This window comes from Phragmites australis, chromosome 8, assembly GCF_958298935.1.
Source record: "Phragmites australis chromosome 8, lpPhrAust1.1, whole genome shotgun sequence".
Lineage (NCBI taxonomy): Eukaryota > Viridiplantae > Streptophyta > Magnoliopsida > Poales > Poaceae > Phragmites > Phragmites australis.
Window position 1 is genome coordinate 8,741,431 of NC_084928.1, and position 22,655 is coordinate 8,764,085.

General features: G+C 41.0%; 2 protein-coding genes and 2 long non-coding RNA genes across 14 annotated transcripts; all 4 read right to left on the bottom strand.

The window, feature by feature from the left end:
- Positions 1–3,957: 3,957 nt before the first annotated feature.
- Positions 3,958–7,377, bottom strand: LOC133926540 (UMP-CMP kinase 1-like). 4 transcript variants are annotated; one of them, XM_062372525.1, is made up of 11 exons: positions 7,179–7,299; positions 6,634–6,966; positions 6,500–6,553; positions 5,918–5,972; positions 5,619–5,736; positions 5,338–5,494; positions 5,111–5,191; positions 4,904–5,011; positions 4,598–4,657; positions 4,391–4,465; positions 3,958–4,299 (listed from the first exon to the last, which is right to left on the bottom strand). In XM_062372525.1, the coding sequence occupies exons 3-10, from the start codon at positions 6,515–6,517 to the stop codon at positions 4,439–4,441; spliced, it is 624 nt and encodes a 207-aa protein (XP_062228509.1). In that variant the 5' UTR covers positions 6,518–6,553; positions 6,634–6,966; positions 7,179–7,299; the 3' UTR covers positions 3,958–4,299; positions 4,391–4,438. The 4 variants fall into 4 exon arrangements, with proteins under 4 accessions (XP_062228509.1, XP_062228510.1, XP_062228507.1 ...); XM_062372526.1 differs by having other exon boundaries at positions 7,144–7,284; XM_062372523.1 differs by lacking the exon at positions 6,634–6,966 and having other exon boundaries at positions 7,144–7,377.
- Positions 7,378–8,078: 701 nt separating this feature from the next.
- LOC133926542 (uncharacterized) lies at positions 8,079–9,659 on the bottom strand. The gene is made up of 3 exons (XR_009911117.1): positions 9,573–9,659; positions 9,393–9,476; positions 8,079–9,305 (listed from the first exon to the last, which is right to left on the bottom strand). It is a non-coding gene; the product is annotated as an uncharacterized LOC133926542 (long non-coding RNA).
- A 97-nt stretch (positions 9,660–9,756) lies between these two features.
- Positions 9,757–11,465, bottom strand: LOC133926541 (uncharacterized). 2 transcript variants are annotated; one of them, XR_009911115.1, is made up of 6 exons: positions 11,341–11,465; positions 11,180–11,261; positions 10,931–11,063; positions 10,094–10,773; positions 9,923–9,978; positions 9,757–9,835 (listed from the first exon to the last, which is right to left on the bottom strand). It is a non-coding gene; the product is annotated as an uncharacterized LOC133926541 (long non-coding RNA). The 2 variants fall into 2 exon arrangements; XR_009911116.1 differs by having other exon boundaries at positions 10,079–10,773.
- A 75-nt stretch (positions 11,466–11,540) lies between these two features.
- On the bottom strand, positions 11,541–21,251 carry LOC133926543 (uncharacterized). 7 transcript variants are annotated; one of them, XR_009911121.1, is made up of 9 exons: positions 21,030–21,248; positions 20,830–20,905; positions 20,121–20,444; positions 19,541–19,990; positions 19,306–19,359; positions 19,115–19,222; positions 18,943–19,014; positions 11,781–12,358; positions 11,557–11,678 (listed from the first exon to the last, which is right to left on the bottom strand). XR_009911121.1 is itself a non-coding variant. In XM_062372528.1 (3 exons), exons 1-3 carry the CDS (start codon positions 12,347–12,349, stop codon positions 11,572–11,574), a joined length of 525 nt encoding a protein of 174 aa, XP_062228512.1. In that variant the 5' UTR covers positions 12,350–12,356; the 3' UTR covers positions 11,557–11,571. The 7 variants fall into 7 exon arrangements, 1 of the variants encoding a protein (XP_062228512.1); XR_009911120.1 differs by having other exon boundaries at positions 11,541–11,678; positions 19,541–20,444; positions 21,030–21,251; XR_009911119.1 differs by lacking the exon at positions 20,121–20,444 and having other exon boundaries at positions 11,560–11,678; positions 19,541–19,592; positions 21,030–21,217.
- Between the last annotated feature and the right edge of the window lie 1,404 nt (positions 21,252–22,655).

Genomic DNA, 22,655 nt, shown 5'->3' on the forward strand with positions numbered 1-22,655 from the left:
AATTAATTTACTGTGATGTGGACAACAGTAGCAAAACAAATTCATTCTGCTCTGCAGTAATTGAATGATTGTCTAAAAGCTTGTAACAAAACAACTTCATTTCTGAAGAGAAGTGAAGATGGAGGAGATAGAGACATACTATTGATGAAGCTGAAAAGTGGCGAGTCCTGCATCCAGAAAGTAAACAATTAGATGGTTAACGATTCTATCACTGGCATTGACAAGGAGCCAAATTTCTAGTCCTGATTCCACACACAAACTAAAAACGAAAGAAAAACAACATTCCCTAATAATCTAAACATCCATTTAGCACAAGAGAAGTACTAATAACACAACACTAGTTAATTACGACTGAACAACATAAGTTGTAACCTGCAAGCAAATTTCTTTAGTCTTGTTCACAGCCATAGAAAAATCCATCATATTTTAGCATCTGACAGGTCAAGAGTAGCTCAAACCTATCAATAGATATGATTGGCTATCTAATCAGTTATTGTCGGAGGGTGAACTCCTATCGCACGGATCCCGAGAGACCCTTTTTTAGAGATTCGGTCAGGGGGATGATCCTGAATGAGTTCGCCGGAGAAATAAATGGAAGTGGAAATAAATGCAACGGCCGGTGGTGGGGGATGATCGACCTAGTGCAGGGAGAAATAAATGCACCGGAGTTTAGACAGGTTCGGGCCGCACGGGAGCGTAATACCCTACTCCTGTGTGGATGCAATATCCTTCCCTGAGGGGGATCCCTCAAGGATATGTCTGGTTACAAGAATATATTGTCTAACTGAGAGCTTGAGGCTCCATTGTTCTAGCTCTGCTCAAGCTTGCTTGCGGTGTTCTTCGTCTAAGTGTGGCACGGTCGATTGCTCCGAGTCAATCCGGTGTCTTTGTCTTTCTTCGTCTCTCTCCGTGATGTTTTCGATCGTGCTCTTCTTTCTGTATGCCCATCCTTTTATGCACTCGCCGGCCAAGACATACCCCAAACGGGAAAGAAGGGGCACAAGTTCCAAGACGCCACGACTGAGAAAGGCGTCATCATTTCCTCTGGGCGAAGTGACAGGGGCGGTGGAAAAATGCGGCGCGCGTCCGACCACCCGTCACTGTGGACGCCCTGGCGCCGGGCGCCGTTGAGAGGGCCCACCGGGCGGCCACAGAGGCACCCGGTGCGTCCACCCTGTCTTGTTTCTCTGCCAGGGCAGGGTGGCAGGCGGAACGCTTTGATCCTGACAACGTTATCCCGAGATACACCGGATGATACGGGACGGGACCCGTGCAATTAATGGCCCCACGCCCCTCTGCCAAAGTATGACAGGGACTGACACTGCGGCGGGAGCAGTTGGGGATGTCAGGATGTCAGGATGTCAGGCCGCGCATGCCCATTAAATGTGGCCTTGGACCTTTGGCTGGTTGACACCTCGTCGGCGGGCCCCTCGGGGGCCCTTCTGGGTCGTCGGGGCATCGGGTACTCTCGCGCGAACCTTCGGGGAACCGAGTGCTCGGGGGCTGCCACGTGCAACCCCGAGCACCCTCTCCCGAGCGCCTTTGCACGAACCTTCGGGGAACCGAGCGCTCGGGGGCTGCCACGTGCAACCCCGAGCACTCTCTCCCGAGCACTTTTGTAGAACCTTCGGGGAACCGAGTGCTCGGGGGCTGCCACGTGCACCCCCGAACACTCTCTCCCGGTACTTAGCTCTTCTGACCATCGGGGGACTAGGGTACTCGGGGGCGAGCGGGCACCTCCCGAGCACTTTCTTCCCGGTACTTGGACTCTGCGGGTCATCGGGGAACTGGGGTGCTCGGGGACCAGAGGCTGTGGCCCCAAGCACCTTCTCCCGGAACTTAGATTTTCCTCATCCCGCAGGAGGGACCTCGCAGGATGGTGACACGTGGCGGGCGGCTGGCCTGGCCTCGGGACTCAGGGACCCCTGATTCCTGATACACCGACAGTTATATATGCTACAAATCCTGTGATGGTTTAATCAATTAGATCTGGTAATTAGATATTTTACAAATCTGCTACCTCAAGGATTAGATATGCTACAAATCCTGAAGAACTTCTCCATATCTAGTTACACCAGCAGAGAGAGCAGCACAACACTATCACTCTTTGCCTTGCCACCGCACCAGCAAGAGAGAGCAGGAGGAGATCGGACAGGAGAAGTTGATGGCTTCTACTACCATCCCCGCCGCCACTGATGCAGCCGGAGCGGAGGGTGCTCATGGTGCCGTGGCCGACGAACGACGGGGGTGGCGACGGTCGGTCCAGGGGAGTGCGGCCGGGAGCGGGAGCATGGCGGGCATGTCATCAAGTATCATCATCATCGTGGTGGTGGTGATGCTGCTGGTGTCGCTGTCCATCCACTATGTCATCCAGATTGAATTGCGCTACGAGTTGAGGGAAGAAGGAGGAGGAGAAGGAGAAGGAAAGGAAGGTACCTTTGGTAGTATGTGAACTCTCGGCGACGGTGGGGAGCGATCGGTGGCAGCAGGGGGTGGTCGATGGCAGTGGGGAACACATAGAGATGGAGGAGAAGCGTCAAGAGTCGGGGACGAGAGGGCTCGATTTGGAGGCTAGTGGAATTGCGTTTTCCATTTTTTTACCATAGGAATCAGGCGTAGGCCACCGTTTGGGTTTTGGTATGGGTTGGAATGTTGATTTCCAATTCCACAGTGGAGCCAAACAAGCATTCCCAAGAATCAAAATCCAATTCAGCCCAAAAATCAGGGGATCCAAACAGGCCCTTAAAGAAAAATCGGGCCTATTTGTTTTAGTTTTAGATTGAGAATCCAGTTCAATCTATAAAATCTATGTAAAATTTTTTCTATCACATTATGGATCATGAGATTTTATAGTATAACTTAACTTGTGAATTGTAAAAATAAACTTTTATACTATAATCCTTTGTTTTTACTTTTGAAGCTAGAATTCATGATGAGAATAAAAAACAAACAAAAGCTAAGCGGAGCGGCAATGGAGCACGAGGTTGAAGAAAACGGTGGTGCAGTTGGGCAAGAGTCGAGGCTCGAGCACGCCGAGGAACGCAGAGCAGCCGACGGCTATAGCAGATGGCCGTAGGAGGGGAGCTGTGAATTTTTTTTATTACTTAGAAATTTCCATTTCTCCTTTTCTATTGGATTTTCCAGCGTTTTACCTCTTAGGAACCTACGATCACGTGGGCTCTGAACGATTAGATATATAAAGATAATAAAGATATCATAGACAGACAGACTATTCATTTCTTGTTCATGTTTAGGCTCATGCTTCATGCGACAGTGCATTCCTTTTCTTCATCACGTTCCGGCCTCAATTTCCAGATGACCATTCCCCATCCCAAAGGAACATGCATGAACCGGTATCCATGTGTTCATGTCATCATGCCTATATGGCCCTCAGTTCATCCCAAGTTCCCAACCAAATTCCATGGCCTGGTACAGTTGTATAATGGAGGCGATTAGTCTGTTACTGTATTTTCAGACACTCGATTTTCAGACCGTCCGATCTTCGATCCGACGGGTCACGTTCATCTTCTACCTCTGGTGTTTTTCTCCTACATCTTGTTCCTCCTCCTAATCTGCTTGCCAACGAGCATCTCCATCATGTGACGCCCCTGCTACGCCCTCTTGCTCCCGTCTCTGGCAGTGGGACCGTCGTTGGATCCTCCACTGCTACGCTAACCCGATGACACTGTGACACCCCCCGTCCTGATATCGCCTAACCGATGGTTCTCCATTCGCCACTCCGCCCCCACATCCATCATCACCTCTGGGCTAGCCTGTCATTGCGGCATCCCTTAGCTCGCCATTCTCCGGTGATCCCCATCCCATCCTATCCCGACCCAACCTCAAATCTTAACCCTAACCTCACTCGAAAAACTTCCACCCCAAACCTCACTGAAGCAGGAGGAGGAGCACAAAAACCACACATCTTGGCGTGGATCGGACCAACAAGAAATTGAGTGAGGAAGGGGAGAGAAACCCTGAGTCAAAAATAGTATCCCAGTTTGAAACATACGGAAACAAATGAAAGATACCTACAACTTTAGAGCAACCGAGCAACCTACAAATATAAAACAAGGTAACTGACAAACTCGATTAGCACAACACACCAAATATACCCACTTAAACCACACATGTCCAAATATACCCAATCAAACCACACATGTTTTATGCTTTCTCTACTTGCGTTGCTCCGACCTCCAGGACTGAAGGATACCACACACCAACCGCACGCAGTATCGCAGTAACCATTTTATTTACCTGTCTAAACTCATCTTGTTGTCTTTCACATTCCAAAGCAACCTGACAAACAGAAAACCAGCCACTGTGTCAATTCAAATGAGCTCGAAACAAACAAACACTGAAGGCTAAGCAGCTAACAATTGTTGCTTACCACAGCATAGGAGAAGGTACCGCTTGAATGAATTTGGTGATCCTCTGCTCATACTGCTAGTTTGATTGCCTTTGCCTGCCGAAGAAGCGGTATAAAGCTTAGAAACTATTACCATTCAAGCAGATGAAACACAAACGACGAACGCCGCCGCTTGTGTCATGTCTTTCGAACTAAATAAGCAGTTGAAAGAGGAAACATGAATGTTACCTTCGCGAATATGGCCTTCACATCTTCGAAAACCACATCCGCCGGTTTTGCACCATCAACCTGAAGATGCACCACAACCACAGCTGCTATTATCTCACCAAGCAAAATGGCATTGACCGCTATACTATTTTCGGTAGTAGATTTTTCGCATCATACGGAACTATGTGTAATATTAGTACATTACCACCTGCTAAAAAGTTAAGTTGCAGCTACAATCTTACAGTATAACATTATAGTATTGTTTCATCAAATGAGATTAGATTAGTTACTGCATGTTTCTTATAAGGTAGAGTACCCCCAAATTACCCTTCGGAGCTTCCCCCTTTTCTCATAATACTGAACAACAGGCAGAGTTGACTTCTGGAAAACTTCAAACCGGCTCCTAATAGTGTTGATGTTGTCATCATCTCTTCCCTGTACAAGTCCAAAATAAAGGCCAATATTTCACAAAAAAAGGTTTGTAATCTAACTTGGCATGCAGCAAGCTGGGAAAAGAAATCACAAGAACGAAACCTGATTTCGATTTAGAATGCGCCGCTCCATCTCTTTCTTTGGGCAGTCAATGAATAACACGAACTCAGGTTCAATGTTAATCTGGCAATAACAAGAACGATACTTATAGTGAAACACAGAACAAAACAAGGGGCCATTGCACTATTTTTTACCACAACTCATACACATGGTGCATGCACATTTGCACCTTTGGCTTTCAGTATCAGAATTTAGAGAAGAAGCCTTACTATACGCTCATATGCTTGGCGATTCTCTTCATTTCGCGGAAATCCATCAACAAGAAACTTATCATTTCCACTCTCAAGCATGGCCTTCAGTAGTAGCTTAACGATGATTTCAGCTGGCACAAGCTTTCCTTCATGCATGATATTCTTTATCATCGTGCTGATTAGAAAAGTCAGATGTCAGGAATATACCAAGATGATGCTTACAACACATGTGCTAATCAGATCAGCAGCAGATGAAACAATAAGCCAGAATACCGGAAGCAAGATCAGATCATTATTACCCTTGTTCGGAATCGGATTTAGCTTCTTCACGGAGAAGATCACCAGCACTCAGATGGGTAAACCCAAACTGGTTCACAATCTTAGCACACTGAGTGCCTTTGCCACTGCCAGGACCGCCTGCACAAGTGGTTCAACAATGGACTGATCACCTGATCAGCTCCTCAAAGAGTTAAAATTTTTTTTTTAAAAAAACGGAGCTGCTGAAAGGGTTATGCAGGACATATATCATAGACAATCGTGCGTGTCAACGTGTGGTAACATGGACGCTATTTGTTTATTAGCATAAAAGAAAGCATACCTATGACAAACACAACTGTTATCTTTTTCCTAGGAGGAAATGATCCATTGTCATTCTGCATCCAATCAGCAAAATAGCAAGTCATGGATAAATTTTACAAAATATATATTGTTTGATGGATAGATCATGAATTTGCTATAAAAAATCAAAACATTTGTGAAGACATCACAAATTCGCTACGGCCAATAGAACTCGTTTTTTAGGCAGTCACAACTCACAACCATAGAAGTCCATGACAGCTTATAGTTGTCAAATTGCAGGACTGAATTCAACAAGCATATTATTTACTCCTGATTATACACTGCTATATGCCAGTTTTGAACATATTTTGATTTGCACCATAATGTATACTATATCACAAGTTCCTCTTCGTACCAGGCACCATCACTGCTAATCTCGTTTTTGCATTTTCTTTTTCTTCTAAAAATCAACCATAAGTACACTTGCAGCAACATATTCGGATTGAGGAAGATATGATCATGTGAAGACGAAATTGCACGGCATAGGTATATGAATAGGACGGATTACTGGAGATCAATTGTTCGAGCATATGGAACTGTCACCGAGAAAATAGTTGATTACCTTGTTCGCTTCTGCCATCTGGGCTGTGAATTGCGTGGGAACTCCGATCCAACTCTGTGCAGGAACAGAGTTAGTGTACAGCTACGAGTAAACACATATTCAGACACTGAATGCAGAATGAGCAAAACAAGCACCAGTTGGAGCTTGTCATGCTGCTGCTAAGCACAGTGCAGATATAGCCCATTCTGTGAGGTAGCTGACACCAACTTTATATCTCCGTGACCATGTAATCACTTGAAAGAAATGGACATTGATGGCCCTTCTACTTCGAGAGGACGCGTAAGGTTCGTGCATTGAAATTTCATTAAACACGGCACCGTATTACAGGTCCATAGCAGCTTCAGTCATGTGACAGTAACATTACTTTTACCATGTATGTCAAAGAGAACGAACTTTAGCGTAGTAGCATGGTTAAGTAAGCAAGAATCATTCTTCTCTCAATACAAAAGTACTTGAAGGTTGCTCTTCTGGAGTTGAAAATGAAAGAAAAATATTTCTGTTAGTACGTCATGCTGCCAGAACCTCGAGGATTTGATAAAATGAAGTTTGTAAAAGAAAAATAAGAAAAGGCACGCAAACTCCAAGAATTAGGCGGGCGTAATATGCAAAAACAAGTCGGAGAGACAACGACGACGACGACGTACCAAAGAGGGACTAGTGAAGGAAGAAAAACGCGTACCACCGTCCACGGAGAGCGGCTGCCGTTGTTGGCAGGGAAGGGAAGGAGGCAATGGAGAGATTAGTCGGGGGATGGATGCAGCCGGGGTGGAGGCCTCGAGAAGAAGTTCCGAAAAAGTAAGGGCAATGGAAACAAAAGGAGGAAGAGAAAGTGGTATTCGGGTTCCGCACCGCATCCAGGGGCCAGGACCAGGGAACAAAACTGGAATCGGGGACCAGAGCTTGCGTACCACGGCAGCATCGTATGCACAACCAACTCGCGCGCGTCAACATCGTCTCCCCCCCCCCCCTCTATATCTACTAGTGTTTTGCGCGCGCCTAGCGCGCGAAGATTTTTGGTATACACTTATAGATTGTATTACAGTAAGGTTGTCTTGTTTTATTTTAAAACGGATGTAGAAGCGTTATGATGTATATCTTTGAGTGTATAGAAAGAGTAAGACTTTTTAATAGACGAAGCATTTGAAATATGAAGTGTATATATGTTGTTCTAAATGTGGACAGGAATATAGGAAGCGTGTTTTTTTTTTGAAAGATCCGTAGAAAGGACTTATGCTAATTAAGAGGGAAGAAAAGACTGTATGTAAGGCGTATACAGGCAGAGAGTGGTTTGAATATAGACACAATAATCAGTCGGAAAGAATAGGCTGTAAGAGTGATTATGTTCTAGGCAAAGCAACATGCTTACAAGAACAAAAGAATTAATAAGACACCAGGTATGGCTTTTTGGAAGTTTTTTTTCTTTTTGAAAGATCCATAGAAAGGAGTTATACTAATTAAGAGGGGAGAAAAGACAGTATGTAAGGCGTATATAGGCAGAGAGTGGTTTGAATATAGACACAATAACCAGTCCAAAATAATAGGCTGAAAGAGTGATTGGGTTCTAGGCAAAGTAACATGCTTACAACAAAAGAATTAATGAGACACTACCAGTCGGAAACAATAGGCTGAAAGAGCGATTGGGTTCCAGGCAAAGCAACATGCTTACAACAACAAAAGAATTAATAAGATATCAGGTCTGGCTTTTTGGAAGTTTTTTTGTTTTTGAAAGATCCATAGGAAGGAGTTATACTAATTAAGAGGGGGAGAAAAGACAGTATGTATGGCGTATACAGGCAGAGAGTGATTTGAATATAGACACAATAACCAGTCGAAAACAATAGGCTGAAAGAGCGATTGGGTTCCAGGCAAAGCAACATGCTTACAACAACAAAAGAATTAATAAGACACTAGGTCTGGCTTTTTTCAAGTGACCATAGATGGAAATGATGGCAGAATGAAATCTAGGTTCTTTGCACTGGCCATTATTTATGGTTGGGCATATTCCTGAAGAACATACAATACAGTGCTTAAAGGTTTTTCTTGGTTCTTGTAAATGTTGTTATTTTGCTCTTTCCAGATGAACCATAGGATAAGAAAGTGTGCTTTGTAAGGAGACTGCTTGAATATGTATGAGCAATAAGGCGATTCATAATATTTGTATGTCAACTATTGTATATTGGAATATAGAGACATTATGTTCTGGAAAAACTATATAGGATGTATTTGATCAAGTTTAGAGAACAGGTTGATAATACCTGTATGTCAATAATTGGCATGATGGAATATAGAAACTGTGCTGTGTAAAAATAATGTAGTATGTAGGTGATTAAGTCAATGGAACAGTTATGGTAGGGACCCAAAATATTGCTAAATGTGTATTTTTTGACAGATAATGTGGCAGTATAAAAAATAATGTGTTATATGTAAGATTGGTTTGATGCTTGAGTATGTGAAGATGAGTGTTGTATGAGTAATTTAAGAGAATTAATCGCTATATGCAACTCTAAATAAGCAAGTGTAGGTATGCAGGCAAGTTATATTGGTGGCTGCAAATGACATTTCTAATTTGCTACTGTACATATTTATTATTGTATTAGGAGAAGATCAGTAGCAGCTTCATCTGTTGTGATGACAGGATAAAAGTCTGAGGAACCAAGGTCCAAAAGCAACTTCAAAAGGGGCAAAAGGGAGGGGGGGGGGGGAGCAGAAGGCAAGAAAGGTGGAGGAGCAGATTTTTTCATGTGGCAAAAGACAGCAAAAGATGAGCGGTGCTTCACGGCTGAGCTGCGTTTGTTACTTTGTTCGCCTGTAAATAATAGGAGAAGCGGTTAGTATGTTTGGAGGATAACTGTCAAGATTGTGTGTCAAAAAGTGATATCTAAATAGAAGTGACCTTCATTAATTGTTTTTTTGTATATGAGGAGCTTTGGATTTAGACACCTTGGTAGAGCCATATGCGGTTTGCTGGGAAGAAGCTCTGCATGAGTTTAAGGTAGTGTAGGGTTGGTGTTACTAAGATTAATTGTAAGGAGCAACATGGAGATTCTGGGGTAGGAGGAGTGCTGTTTTATACCTTTGTCCTATTGTATGGAGCAGTGGGTTAGATGTTCCTGTGAGAGCTTCTTGCTTGCTTTTTTTTTCTGTGCATCAGTGTCTTCCTGGACAAGCAACCAAATGAGTGAAGCAAAATGGATTTGTAGAGTATGTTGTGATGTTGAAAATGCATGGTGGCCTGTACATATAAGAGAGGGAAGTGTGCTTGCCTTTCCAGGATCTATTATATCTTCAAACAATCTTTTTTGAGCACTTGTGTGTTTAGACAGGTCAGTGGCATCTCTGTGCGATACATATAAAAGGTTTTAACACAGTACATAATAGAGTGATGAGGATATAAGCTCTATGTGCATTCCTACTGGCACTTACGGATATTCAAGTTTTTTCAGAGGCGATTCATCATATTCCAGTGTAGGGGGAGGAGTCTGCAATAGAAGTTTAATGTATCATTGCTATGTTATGGTAGAGAAACATTGTAAGTTGCATATGTAGCTGAATTGTTGATAGGAAAGACTGTAATGTTACACTGTGTGTTTGTACATTTCTTGTGGCTGCTTTCTGAGTTTCTGGTTGCGAGGCAGATGTATCGCTTTTGAGTCCAGATGGAAGGGTAGCATCAGGCACAATAGCACCTGGATTGGTGGTGGAAATATGAGAGTGAAGTATTGGGTTAGCTATTTGTGAGGTTGTTGGTTCCTTGGGTTGGCTGAATCTTGTATGGGGCAGTGTTTGTTGTCTTCCATAAGAAGTGATGATGGAGATGATCTGATATGTTTTGTGGGGACTGTAGTAGCTCTGATCTGTTAGGGTTATTGCAAAGGTGAATTTTAGGGATACTATGGCTGCAATGTCAGGAGGGGTGTCATTTGCAGATCTTGCAAATCTTAAGACTTGCTGGACTGGTTTACCAATGATCCGGCGAGCAACTTCTCCGAAAGCTATCATCTCAGCTTCCGCAGTTCCGTCATTCCCAATGAAAGATAGCTTGTATCTATAGGAATATTATTATGTAATGCATAGGTCAATGTATATGTATATTAATGAAAAAGGAGGGTAAATGATTCTTACTTGAAGCAATAGCCAGTACACGAGCATGTGTTGCATTTGTAACTATCGCCACTTGGTGCACAGGCTCTGCTGCACCTGTTACATGATGGGAACCACCATGGTCTGTTTGAGTTTAGTCGTGTTATAGTGACGGTACAGCGGCAGCCACCTTGCTGTCATAAAAAAATATCAAGTTATTGTTAGAAAGTGTAGTTAGGGGTATAAAGGAAAGTAATTGTGATATATTGTTTGAGTATAGAGGGTAGTATTATTATTGGAAGTATGGTAGCTTTGATAGACAATAGCAGCTATGACATGTATTGTGCATACCGGAAAATCATATGGGTCCATTTCTTGTAAGTCAAGCAAATGCTTATCCTCGAGTTGTAGTGATGGTTGTGGCAGCGCTGCTTGATGCGCAGGAGGAGTGGAACACTTGATTGTGAGTCGCTGGTTGTGAGTGCTGTGTATATACACATATTTGTCAGGGTGTATATATTAATGGTTTGTGGGAAAATGGTCTGAACAATTACATAATAATGTCATATATTGGTAAGCAGCATGTAAAGTTCTGCGTACCTGTTATAAAAGTCTTCAACTTCTGGAATTACAGGATTAAAATACCAACGGCAGGCAGTGTTTCCACTCAGATATTCTTCACCTTTTTAAGATGGAGAATCAGTATTGAAGTTGTGTGACTATGGAGGAGGGAAATATGTTAGGAATAGTGTTTTATTTACCTGCGAAGCTTTTCATGAGGTTGCCGACGATCAGCATAACAATTGGTTTACTTTCTTCTTCATTGTAAACTTCATCTATGGTAAACTCAGCGGCACGTTGTCCCCATAGAGTCAGTTTCACCTCAGCATTGTTGTGGATAAAGAGAATTAATTTTCAATATGGATTTGTCTGGTGTATATATTATTGAATGAAGTGTATCTGGAAGTTATAATTGTAGGAAGATAACTTGTTTACCTCAGATCCTTCAGGATTATGTTTCTGTTTAGAGTGGCACTTGATTGGTTTGGGAGTTGCAGTAAGGTTGTCTCAGAGACTTCAGAGATTAGTCCAAGCACATCTGCAAGATGTTTGTGTGTATGTATGTATTCATTTTCTCTGTCAGTTTTGTACAATAGGAAAAGCAGAAAAGTGTTTAAGTTTGGACAGTGATTATACTGACCTAGGAAGTGTTTGTTTTCACCAGCGTATTTTGGTAGCTCAGCAAAAGGTGTGAGCTTATAGACGTATCTTGGGAATGTTTCAGCTACATGTCTTGCTGGAGATACTTTGGTGTAGCATGTGAATTCAATCATGTAAGGCGCGTCAACTGGCCTGTATAGAGACTTCACCCTTGATACTCTAAATCGACTGATAACATAGATGCCACCTTCTTGGATTAAAGTGCTGATAGCATCTATTTCGGAGCTTGGTATTTCAGCATATATGGCATCTCCCTAGTGTTTTATAATGGAAGTTAGAGGGTTCAAATCTTGAGATGATTATTGTAAAAGTATGTGTGCAAATGCAGTGGGAGTTATGGATAAAAGGTATGGAAAGAAACATTATAATGCAGTGTAGGGAAAGAATGAAGGGATATAACATAACCTTCTCATCGACGAGAACAAGGTCTATGTGGAGTATCGGTCCATCATCGGTGCCACCACGGTATTCCCATTTGCGCGATACACGGACACAAACTACTGAGTGCTTGGATTTTGGATGGAGTGTGGTGAGCGAATCGAATGTCATCTTCAAACTCTGCAGATTGAACATTGATTCAATATATAGTTTAGAGCAGTTATGCTATGGTGGTCAATAAACAGAAATGCAAAACATTGATTTAACATATACTTTAGAGCAGTCATGCTATGCTGGTTAATGAGCAGAAAATGAAACATTGATTCAGCATATGATTTAAAGGAACTATGTTATGCTGATGAATGAGGAGAAAATAGAAAACAGCAATGAACCATTGTTTTAATTTTTGATTGTTAAATATGGAGTTTCTGATAGCTAGCTTACCATATTAAGTAGAATGTAGAATTCTAAAATAGTGCAGTCATTGTTTTTGTTATAAGGATGGGCAGGTAAAGACAATAATTTTGCGATTCATAGTGTAAGTAAAACGTAAGAGGCATGTGTACAGAAATTGGGTTTTGTCAAAGGCTACTTTATTGTATTTTAATGTATAAGAAATTGATTTTGGAATTAGTATGAGAAGCAACGGTTAGCTCGAAACTTTGAAAATCCACAAAAGAATTTGGTAGCTAGTACATAGAGTAGTTTGGCAGGCAACATAGATTGTTATTGTTAAGAATACACCGATTTGGAAATTTGATAAGCAGAGGTAGGCTATGAATAATGGAAGATTATCCAATCAATAGGCTCACGGTACTATACTTTTTTTTGGTAACCAAGCTCATGCTATAATAGTTAGCTAACCGTATCATATATTTTGTTTTGTAAAAGAATAAGTTGATGCAGTATGTTTTAATAGAATAATTATCCAATTAACAGGTGGATTTGGTAAGATTTGATTAGCCATGTTGAGATATTGAGGTCTTTGGATAGCAAATGGGGCACGCAAAAAGGGGGGGGGGGAGAAGGAGAAGGGGAAAAATAGAGGGGAGAAAGGGAAAGGGGACACATCTAATTAGAAGATGTCAAGTTTGAAATGTTTGTGACTAATTTAGTGCAAATTTTGCCGAGGAGGTATGCTATGAAACACGGTGACAAACTTGCTGGAAAATTTGAAAATCAGGGGGCCTATTGCAGCATCGAATTAATTAATATCTAGGGCAAGGGTTTGATTTTGCCTTGATGTCTGAGATATGTTTTATTCGGTTATTTTCTTTGTGTAGAGCTGTGAAGTGTAGAATAATGCATAGTATTAAGGTGCGAAAAAGTAACAGTGCAAGGTAGTATGCTAAATAAACAATAGATAAATAACTAAATAACAATAGCATGATGAAGTGCTGACAGTAGATAATTAGATGCTAATAATATCAATGAATTTTAAGTACACTGATGTTAGTACTTATTGAGGGTATAGAAAGAGAAAGATAAAACATATGATTTGAGCAGGCTATGTAATCAAAATTCCGAACTAAGTTGGGTAACAAGATGTGCCTACATTAATAGAACGTATGGAAAATAATTAACGAGGAGGATCGGATAGCAAGTTAGCTGCTATGGATTGGTCAGTTTTTTTTTTCCTTTTCCTTTTTCTCTCTGGCCTTGTTTATCAAGGGTAAAGCAACTTGATATGATTCAATGCATAAGCTGCTATGGACTGATCCAATCAGTCTATATTCTATTAAATATAGATACAAAGTTAGAGTAAGCTAATATGGTATGAAACAGCTGAGCGCAGTGTGTCAAGCTAAGATAAGGTTGTACATAAGAATTTAGGCCAGCATGAGTAAGAGGGCAAACTGGCGGTATTTTAAACTGATACAAATGAAATTATTATTACTAACCTTGTGTTGTTATGGATTCATATAATAAATAAATACAGATGCTGTGAACATATGATGGTGAAGTTTCTCTGTCAGGATATAGATCCATTATTTGTGTGCGTGTTTCGGGGATTTGAAAAGGAAAGGAGTGTGAAATGATGTTTGAGTCTATAGACATGAAATATATATTTGGAGATAGTGATCTGATGGTGCTTTGATGCCGATGTAGAGCTTGTTTTTTGTGCACAGAATAGCAAAAGAAGGCATTTTTTTAATTGTGTTTTGTCACCTCTCGTCTTTTTTGTGAAAGAATTCGAATCTATTTCATGTGTTAGTATTTGGAGACAAGATAAATGGCAATACTTCTTTGTAAACTATGTTACGTGTTGTGTCGGTGCAAAGACCATCATCATCCTGTATCAATATCTTGAGTCCTTTTTTTGAAGTAATACGTGACACAGCAACATATAGTTGACCATGTGTGAAAACAGGTTTTTTTAAATATACACCTACCTTGTCAAGTGTTTGTCCTTGACTTTTATTTATAGTCATAGCGTAGCAAACTTTTATGGGAAATTGGCGGCGCTCAAGCACAAAAGGTAGTTTGGGGTTTTTTAATGTCAAACAAATACGAGGAACAAAGACAGTTTGACCTGTGTGGGTGCCGGTGATTATTTGTGCTTCAATGACCATGTCACCCATCGCTGTAATTATTAAACGTGTTTCATTACATAAGCCACCAGATTGGTTTAAATTGCGAAGCAACATTATTGGTACTCCTTTTTTAAGTTTCAGTTTGTGTTGAGGGAAGTTGTTTCCATTTAATGAGTTCAAGAATTCAATGGGATATAGTAGATCGTAGGAATCATGCACACTCTATGCCTTGGATATTCTGTCGCAACTTAAATATTCTCTTTCGTCACCAGGAATGAAAGATATTACATGTGAATTTATTTGATCGGCTAGTTCATTAGTTGGGGTTAGTATGGCTCTTGTTTGAAGGTATGAAGCATCAAAGTATCTAGTCTCTAAATCTGGGTATATGGCATTTACTAAGCAAACAATGGTATCATCGTTGGTCATTAGCAGCAAATCATGTGGTATTTTTATCCATGTTGGTTCTAGTTCATCACCATGCGCTGTTGCTTCTAGTTTTCCTTCACCTAGGTCTAGCACCCATTTGCTGAATTCAGCCATTTCTTGTTGAGCGTGTGAGTGCAGATTTGGTGAAAGGAGCCTCATGTTTTTAGTTAATGTTAAAACAGTAACATGCTTTCATAGAGGTGAGTTTATTATTGCCGCATTTACAATTTGTGCCCTGGAACCACCTTCAATAACTAGAAGGATTTGCCTTATATCACCACCTAGGACAATGGTTTTGCCACCAAAGGGAATGTGCTGTGTATTAGGTGTTTGGAATGATAATAGGTCACGTAATGTCCTGTCTAGAGCTTCAAATGCACATCTATGTGTCATAAGAGCCTCATCCCAAATAACCAATGAAGTCGCTTCTATAAGCTCAGCAAGCATAGTTCCTCGCTTGATATCGCAGATAGTGGCATCGTCTATGTCACAAGGAATATTGAATCGAGAGTGAGCCGTTCTGCCACCCGACAATAGCAATGATGCTACACCAGAAGAAGCAACTGTGAGCACTATTTTTTTACGCGCTCGCAGGTATGTTACTATGGTGTTCCATAAATATGTCTTACCAGTACCTCCATAGCCAGAAACAAAGAAGAATGCAGGGGTATTGTTAAGCACTGCATTTGTTATGGATTCAAAAGCAGAATGTTGCTCATCATTAAGTTTTGAGATTAGGTGATCAGATTCAAGCAGTAGCTGTTCTATATTGTATGATAATTCTTCGTCTATGAGTCTATTAGTGCTGGCTGCTTCAATAGTACCTATTTTATGTGGCAAATTGTAGTCTCTTATTCTTCCTCCGCTTTTTGCAATCAAAGCTGAAAGATCATCAAGTAAATAATCTCTTAATTCAGGTTCAGTCATTTGATAATATTGGTTACCAATAGCCTCTCTAAATCTATATTGGATATCATCCGCTAACATTCTCCAAACTTTTTCAAAGAACGTGTATTCATCGTTGACTTCACAAAATAGGAGCATTGTTACAAATAGCTGTCTAAGTTGTGTTGAAGTAGCCCAGGTTGCTGCCTCATCAAAAGCATTGTACCATTCTTGATCGTTACCAAGGAGTCCACGTGTGTTGCATGCTTCTTTAAATGTCGCATGTGTAATACCGTTGTATGTCTTGACATCATTATAGCTTTGCGCACCTTTGACAACCATTAGTAACATTCTAAGGTAATATCGCTCGCCAACAGATGGGTGTACGTAATATAAGCGACCTATGCTTGATCCTATTTGTCTAGGTTGCCATTTTCGTGATGTCTCATCCCATCGCCACATTGAAGGGAATTCACAATATGTTAGAGTTCTTGCTTGAGAGTATGTTTGGTTGGCTACGAACCATTCAGTCAACATGGTTCTACGCAGGAAATCTTGAGAGATGATATTGGCTAAATTAGTATCAGCATTATATGTTATGTTGTTTTCGTTTGGCAAATGAACCGAAAGTCTTTGCACAGGTGGGAAATGTCGATGGATATCAAATTCAAAGATGCGCCAACATGCATCTTGTTCGCAAATGTAGCGACAATCTAGGTATTCTCTAACTTCATTTATAGTTTGAGTCTCATTGTCGTATGGCGCGTCTTGACCATTTCTTATTCTTTCAATGTAAACTTTGCCACAATCTGGGCCCTTTGTCACATACTTGAACAGATATTTGATAAAAATGCTTTTATTACACCACTCAACATTGATATGTGCTTGGAATTTTTTTAGCAAATATATATTATAAGGCACAATCCACCGGTTGTCTAGTTTTGTGTTTCCTTTTTGAATGTATCGACCATTATCAGGTCTCTTGTATATTGCAAACCCATTTTCATCGATGATGGTCTCAGGCTAAAAAGATTTAGGATATCCCTTTGAACATTTGCCATTTTTCATGCATGGACTATCTCGGTGACTTTGGCCACATGGACCATGTGTCATATGTTCGGCAACTAATGCGTATCGCAAGGCATCAATTTTTGGGTCTGGAATCTCTGCGCTTACGTATGAATCAACAAATTCAGCAGTTGGTTGTGAAGTGTCGTGCGAAACCCATGTAATGATGTGTGCATGAGGAAGGCCACGCTTTTGAAATTCGACAGTGTGCAGTGCTGGAGATATAGGGATAAATTGCATATGTTAGGATGTATCAATAGAGGGGAATCATGTGAAACATAGTATGGTAAATAGCAGTGTGCACCTGCAGTAATAGGTCCAAATACTACACCACTCTTTATATCTTCTAGAAGTTCTTCAAGTTTCATATTGTACACTCTAACTATAATATCAGCTCTATCTGTTGGTTTTTGGCCTGGCTCAAAGTTTAGTGCTTCAGAAATTTCTAGCCATTTTGAATCACATGTAAATGTTGTAAAGAAATCTGGTGGACCATATACTCTACATATTGCTATGCCATCATGATAATTTTGGATCATGTAGCGTCTACCGCCAGTGTATGAAGCTGGCAATATAGTTTTGCCAATTTTATTACCATCTATACAACCTCGACTAACAGCATCAGATATTCCTTGCAAGTTTTCTATTCGAAGTTTAGCTTGGTTCTTTAGTATGTACCATAATCTACCTTCATCTATGCAAGCACGAGCATCAACCTTGACCTGGCTGGATAGAGTACCGTAGCATAGATATGGATTTGGCTGATTTTTCCTATAATGCAACATATAGCGATAGTAATCCTGCATTGTGATTTTAGAACGGGCTGTTGTAGAAGATGAAATTACACCACTATATGGTACTCCAATCTGGAAACCGCATTCACCATAGGGAAAGAGAAGAGGGTATTGAAGTGGCATATAGGCAGGATGCAACGCGGATATTTGCTCGAGCTGGCCACTATGAGTTTGTATCACTATATCTCGTTTGAATGTCTCCAATGTAAAGTCACCAACAACAAGCATAGCAAGTTGATCGGTTGTAGGTAAGTTATATTGCACTGGATCACCTTCTTTCGCGTCTATAATCCTGATAACGAATTCTTTGTCAGCATCTTCTCTCAATCTATCTCTTGCAAGCCTAAATTTCTTTGCAAATGGATTGTGGGTATCTAGCATTTTTATTAGATTTTCAGTTATTCTTCTGTCTAAAGGATCATCAGGTCTTTCATCTGCATTCAAAGCATGCAATCTATTTTTAACTTCATTAGTAGTATCATATATATATATATAATTGAATGAATTTAGGAGGATTTCTATCATCTGGGAGCAATGATCCAATACGGTGGTAAATTTGCCCACTTATTTTAAAAACAGGTGGGCCTCGACCATCATTCATAGAACGGTCTATATGTGCTCCCATTGATGTGAAGGCAAATAGGCAATTGTATTGGCGTATATTTTTTAAGAACTTTTTGGCATGAGTATCACCATCGAATTTAGTCAAGCTATTCAATGGCTCGGGTCGATTTCTAAATGGTGGTATGGATATTTTGCCTCCTTTACAGCAAGAATTATAAATGATTCTATTGTTTCTTATAGATGAATCAGATTTTACTCTTTCTCCAAGCCAGAATATAGCATGGCAATACCTACATTTATAATCGGGTGCACCAAAATAGGAGCGATGAGCATAAGAAGCTATATATCCATATATTTTGGATTATATTATAGCATATGGTCGAACATAGTTGGCCGCCATTATGATAAGGAACAAAGAAAGAGTAGAAGCGATTAGTCATCGTATGAGCACGATATAAATATGAATAACTAATCATATAGGCACACATACCTTTTAGTGCATCAATGTAATGTTGGCTGAATCGTCCACATTCTAATAATTGACTGGTGCTATCTAATGATCCTAGAATAGCATGGCAGCAGATATGGCTTAGATGGTGAGGGAAGGTACTGGTATAAAGAGTAAGGGAAACATGATGATGTTAGGGATTTATAGTGGTTACCTGTTATAGCCAATCTTTGTTGGTCCAATAATTTTCGGCGTCTACGACGGCATTCAGTTGGGTTTAGAATTAAGGGGCAGTGCTGTGCAGCGTCTTCTGCAAGTTCATCTATGCACCAACAGCAGCTTGTTATATCTAACCACATGATAAGCCTTGTGGCAAATTTTGAGTTATGTGGTTGAAGTACATACTTCGCTTTCTACGAGCTCTACTCCTGGACTGTGTGGAGTGCGAAGACGAAGATGCTGAATGCCATGGAAATAGAAGTTTTTGGGGGGCAGGCAAAGAAGAAAAGGGAGAGGGAGCAGGAGGGCAAATAACAACGAGAAAAGCAGACAGCAGTATCAAATCGGTAAGTTTAGAAGCAGCACAGGCTCGATCTATCAAAGTAGAGATAGGATCTGAGGATAGGGACGATAAACGCACGTGCCGCAGCGTCAACGTTGTTGTATGATCGAATTGTATGCGGCTCCATTAGCTATCAGTAGGAGGATCATGGGTTTACATAGGGACCAATCGTGAGCAGAGCGTGAAAAAGAAATAGACAATGCGAAAAAAGGTTGCGCCAAGTCAAGACAGCGATAGAAAAGGAAATGTGAATAGGCAAAAAAAAAAATTTAATTTTCCTTATTTATTTTTTCGCCTCATCTAAAATCAATGGCAAGGAACAAATAAGTAGCATCCATTAAGCAACAGCGTGGTGTTTAACAATGCAAACTATTCACAACACAGCAGGCGATCATGTGCAAAACGACATTTGAATTGAAAACTGAACAAATAATTTAAGCGGTATAGGCTGCCTGAAGCAATGCTGGCATTGTGCGTCATGTTGATTATAGAACTACAAAGCATCGTCCCTAACACTTGTACTGAGACCTGGCAAATATAAAGAGTCAGGAGCTATGTTCAACCTAGCAAAGGAAGGGGGGGGTTGGGGTTTTCTTCTGTTCTTTCTTTGCCCCCCTCCCCTCACCTCCACCTGTGTAAATTATTTGAAAGAGCTAACCTCTGAAAACTGTAATCAACCACAATGAAACCGTATATGCTTTGAAGGCAGGTGACAGCCTGAAGAGCAGCCTCCTCATAAGCGGCTGTACACCCTATGTCAGCACATGACCAGAAAAAGAGCTGCCGTGGGCTGGTCTGAAAACTCAAGAGGGGCAATTCAATTTCTACTCCACAAAGTACGGTTCCATCGTCGACTACTTCACAGAGTAACGAAGCGTATGGCAAGCAGCATTTAACCGTGACAGCTTGTAAAAGGGAGATATAAGAAGCTCCAACCGTAAACATGTAGTTATTCTAGATTACTTTGTCCGACAGTGCCTTTCTATGTTTTTCATTCCCCGCCAACGATTATTTTTGTCATTATTATTATTGTTAGCAATTTTTCCCGCGGCATGGAGCAGTGGAAGGAGAAAACAGAAAATAGGGAAAACATTGTGATTAAAAATGTAACCAGAGTGGACGGGAAAGGAAGAAAAAGGAGCAAAACAAGCAAAAGGGGAGGCGAGGAAAAATTTTAATAAAAAAAGAGGGGAAAAAAAGGAAAATCTGTCAGTAATAGTTATGCGCATAGCAGGGCAATGTAATATAGATAACTATTTAAATAGGGACAATAATAGAATGCACACAACAATAAATATTAAGATCTTCAAATAATATGACTCTAAATAAATTGCCTGTCAACACTAAAAGGAGAACACATCACTTACCAAAAGCAAAGAAGATGAACTCTGTGTCAGAATCGTTGCAGACTCAATAACAGAAAGATCCACAACACAAAGGAACCTGTATAGAAAATAAAGGTTTTCCATTAATTTAATGAGAATACATTAGAATTTCATTTAGCTAATTTACTTAGCTACACACGCCTCAGAAACAACGAATGATTAAGATATCAAAAGCGCCATACCAGAACTAATGAGCAGAACCAAACTTCAACAAATTTCCTTGTGTTATGCCGTCGCTGTAATAGATAATGGAGCACACCTCACACCGAGAACAGAAGGAGGAGCAGAGGAGAATAGGAATTCAAGTTACATTCATTCCACAGGTAAACAAGACCAAAATCTAAAATCTACATGGTCAACTGACAAAGCATATCTTACCAAAAGTAGGGAAAATGGCCTCTGTGCGCCACAATCCTTGCAGACCCAATATGAGAGAGACCCACAACACAAAGGAACCTGCATGGAAAACAATGGTTTCCCATTAGTTTAATGAGCATGTATTACAATTTGTTTAGCTAAGTTACCTAATTACAAACATTCAAGAAACAACAAATGTTTAGAACATCAAAAGCAGCATACCAGCACTAACGAGCAGAAGCAAACCAGAACAAATCTTCTTGTGCTGCAATAGATAATAAAGCACGCCTTATTATAATGGAAATTCAGTCTACATTCATTCTACATGTAAAAAAGGCTAAAATTTATATGCTTAACTAACAAAATATACCTGATGCGATGAGCAAGAGCATATCAGAATGGATCCTCTTCCAGTACTTCGTAACTGCAGCACACAGAGCACCACAGGCAAAGAAGAAGAAAAAAGGTGAAAAAAAAAGATTTAACTTATGCTCCATCTGGTATATTCCTTCTCTCCTTCCCTGTCCACAGATACAAACTGGAAGAAAGGGGGACGGGGGCGGGGAATCCAACACACACACACACACAAAAAGGAAAAGAGGAGGAAAAAAGGGAGTAGGGAAGAAAGGGAAGCGGGGAAGAGGAAAAAGAAGGCATATATCCAAGCAGAGGAAAAAAAAGAGAGAGCAACATCACATTACAGAGTTTTTTTAATCGCTAGGAGCAACGGACAGACACACGCTGTAATAAACATCAAGAAATAAGCAACCACAACAAATATAGTCGAACAAATCATGAGGAGAGGGCCTGAGCTAAAAAGAGGGAGCAACATCTCCTGTCGATTCCATTGGCATAGAAAGCGACTGGCCAAAAAGAAACAACAAATCAAAAAAAGATCATCCGGAGAGGGTCTGAGTTAAAAAGAGGGAGCAACATCTCCTATCGATTCTATTGGCATAGAAAGCGACTGGCCAAAAAGAAACAACAAATGAAAAAAATGCTCCGGAGAGGGTCTGAGAAAAAAAGAGGCACAACATCTCCTATTGGTTCCACTGTCATAGAAAGCGACTGCGCAAAAAGGAACAACAAATCAAAAGAAAAAGCACAGCCAATGTAACTGGAGATGACTCAAAAGGAAGCAACCAAACTTCCCAGGACACGAAGATTCAACCCGGACCAGGAGCGCAGCCAAGACCAGAGCCGCCGACCAAAGCAAGCAAGAGCAAGGTACCAATGGCGGAGGCACGGGCAAGCACGAACCGTACCTCAGAAGCAACAGAGAGGCGAAAAGCAAAGAGAAGAAAGAGGACCAGGCAATCTAGATCCAATCGACTGCAAGCCAAAACAGGAAGCAAGGGGGAGAGGGGAAGGGGGGGGGGGCAGTTTGTCCAGGTGCCCACACTCCCGACATGTAGAGGCACCAGAAGCATCTAGGCACGAGGACGCCAGCG